General features: G+C 33.1%; 1 protein-coding gene across 1 annotated transcript; it reads right to left on the bottom strand.

The window, feature by feature from the left end:
• Positions 1-1,312: 1,312 nt before the first annotated feature.
• On the bottom strand, positions 1,313-1,729 carry LOC105775543 (glycine-rich cell wall structural protein). The gene has a single exon (XM_012598053.1). The coding sequence runs from the start codon at positions 1,727-1,729 to the stop codon at positions 1,313-1,315; it is 417 nt and encodes a 138-aa protein (XP_012453507.1).
• Between the last annotated feature and the right edge of the window lie 1,339 nt (positions 1,730-3,068).

Raw genomic sequence — 3,068 nt, 5'->3', positions numbered from 1 at the left:
TAGTTGTGAAAAACAAAAATGAGGTAGTGTTGCATGGGAGAACATATATTTATACTACTTTTCCATTAATGATTATTAAAAGATGTAAACTTTAAAGGCTGTCAAAAACTATACCATCCGAACGTGACAACAATAAGGTGAGAATTGAATTCCCCCACCGCAATGAATTAAGCTCACCTATATTTCATCAAACAGGCTCTATATTTAGAAATTTATAGTGTGTGTATATTAAAAGAAACTGTGGGATTCTGCTGAGCTAGCATTTGCTTTCTGAATCCTCACCCGTTCCATTCATCATTTAATTGTGATTTTCTCCATTTGGACTGAAGAATTATTGTTACCTGCCATCAGAACTGGAAATGGCTGAAAAGGGCAACCGAATGGTTGGTATTGAGTCTAAATGCTTATGAACAACCCCTGTCCACATATTTTTCCTTCAAAAAGTTTTAAAGTTTCCTATCACCCAAGCAAGCCCTGCAGATTTAAGACCTACAGGTTTCCAAGTAAAGAACGGCTCAGAATCTGCAATTATATTGGTAACCCAATTTAAAAGATATAACCACACTCTTCCTTTTTACAAAAATAAATAAGATTTTACAGATACAGAATTATAATAATTGTACATACACTTATGGAAAACATTATTAATATATTACCAAATTTTACTACTTTCTTCATCAAATACGTTTCTCAATATTTAAACTTGCCTTGTTTCATTCTTATAAAATCAAGACAGCTAAATTTTATCCCACAAATTGCAACTCCTCCTTCTCGTGCTTGATTACATTTTTAAACGTTACGTGAGACACCAACATTAAGCTAACCATCATGAATTATTAAACCGGCAAGTATATCGGTAGGGTTTTTTCTTTATTTTATAAATAGTAACATTCTTTTATATTTTTATAAAATATTTATCAATCCCTTAATTTTATTTGTAGAGTCTACAACTTTTACTAACACTTTACTAAATATTTTTGCTTATTAAATATGTTACAAATGTAATTCAAGATATAATATATGCATTAAATTCGTTGCATTATGTAATGAGAGATTACTACAGTTGTTATTTTGCCAGTGACAAAAATATTATATTGTAAGAAATACGGGTGTTATGTTATTTTGGTGTTAAATCTTAGTAATACCAAAGGCATACGAATTTCATTTTTGGGATTTGGAGACAGAACAGAAGTTTATGGTAGGAGCATTGTTTTCATTTGGCTCTCTAATATTTATATATGGCAGTATGACAAATCATTGCCAAACAGACCATTGTTAACAGGTACGGTTACAAGTTGACTACATTTTGCCACTAAAATCCCCCTCCTCCTTTTCCACCACCACCTCCTCTTCCACTTCCACCCCCATGTCCTCCACCCTTAGAACCACCACCAGCACCTCCTCCACCTCCGCCTCCATGTCCTCGACCTCCACTTTTTCCACCGCCAGCTCCGCCTCCAACTCCTATGCCTCCACCTATTCCACCGCCAGCTCCGCCTCCAACTCCTATACCTCCACCTCCAATTCCAATTCCTATACCACCACCAACACCACCTCCAACACCACCTCCAATTCCAATTCCTATACCACCACCAACACCACCTCCAACACCTCCACCAATACCAACTCCCAGGGTCTCCCTCTCAAGTTTTCGGCATTCTGCTATCCATATAGTAAACACAAGTATCATCAAAAACACTCCAACCCATTTGGAAATTAATTTCCCCATCCTCTTCTCTTTCTTTTTTTTTCTTAAATGAAGAACCAAACACCCGAAATCTTTTTTTGTTGTCAGTGTTGAGCTTCAACTTAATGAGTTAATTCAGCAAATAACCACTTATATATACAATATCCTTTGTACGTAAACATAGATGGGCGCCATATAATACTTGAAGTTGATTGGTTTAAGATTATTTTTTTGGACTTCCATACATACAAACTTTCAACTTGTTTGATGAAATTGACCTAACTTTCAACTCTTTTTGAAAAAGACATGGGCGAAACCGAAGGCCGCATGACAAGTGACGAATCCAGGGGAGGCATGGGCCCTTTGATTAAATGGAAATTTTTTTCTCTTTTCCCCCTCTATAAAATTAATACATTAATTTCAGCCCTTTTAACCTCTTGGTCTGATGAAAAAATTGTGATTTATTACCCCTTCTAAATCTTAATATTCAATTTAAGTTTCTTTAGCTCCAAAAAAGAATCACATTTAACCCTTTTAAAAAATTAATAATTTAATGTAAGCTTTTCTTAATATAAAATTTGTAATTTTAATTTCTAAAAATTTTATAATTTTATCTTAATCCTCTAATAACATGAAATTTTTGGCTACGCTTCTATACGAGGCTAATGCTTACCAGTGGAACACCACCACCACCATCGTTAGAAAATCTCAATGGTCAATCCTAAGTTGTAATCAAGGAAAGTCTAGCCAAGCTTAAATAATGAGAAGCTCAAGGTTTAGCTTAAAATAAAATTGCACTATTTAAACTCAGCTCAATTAATCTTATTTAGACGCTTAATTTATATTCAAACTCAGGTTGAAGCTCGTTCTATATATATAATTTTCTTGGATAAAGTAATAATTTATTAAAAAATACATTTTCAAACCAAAAAAAAAAAAACATGATTAGGCTTATGAGCTGCTTAAATTGAAAATTAATATACTCAAACTTAGCTTCCTCGAGCAGGAAAGTGAAGAATTCATTTAAGCCTTTTTGAGTCGGCTTGTATGCTAAATGTCCCATTTGTACCCTCTGCAGTTAGCAGGTTCATAATCACAGAAAACATAAAATATAAAGTCTTCAGGAGAGTTAAATTCAAGTTTCTAATTGAAGATTAATGGTAAAGAAGCTTTCATTCCTGCGGCCTTTCTTTCTGTATTGAAGTTTAACGGGTTAATCTAACTTTTGCGCTCTAAATTTAACGGTCAGGTCTACTTTAATATTTGTATTTTTTTTTTATCTATTTTAATATTTAAATTAGTAATCTTAACCTGAAATTTTTAATAATTTAATGACGTAACACTTTAATATTATATTATATCAACACCTAAAGTAATTTAA

Source organism: Gossypium raimondii, chromosome 10 (genome assembly GCF_025698545.1).
Source record: "Gossypium raimondii isolate GPD5lz chromosome 10, ASM2569854v1, whole genome shotgun sequence".
Lineage (NCBI taxonomy): Eukaryota > Viridiplantae > Streptophyta > Magnoliopsida > Malvales > Malvaceae > Gossypium > Gossypium raimondii.
This window is presented reverse-complemented; position numbering and strand designations above follow the sequence as displayed.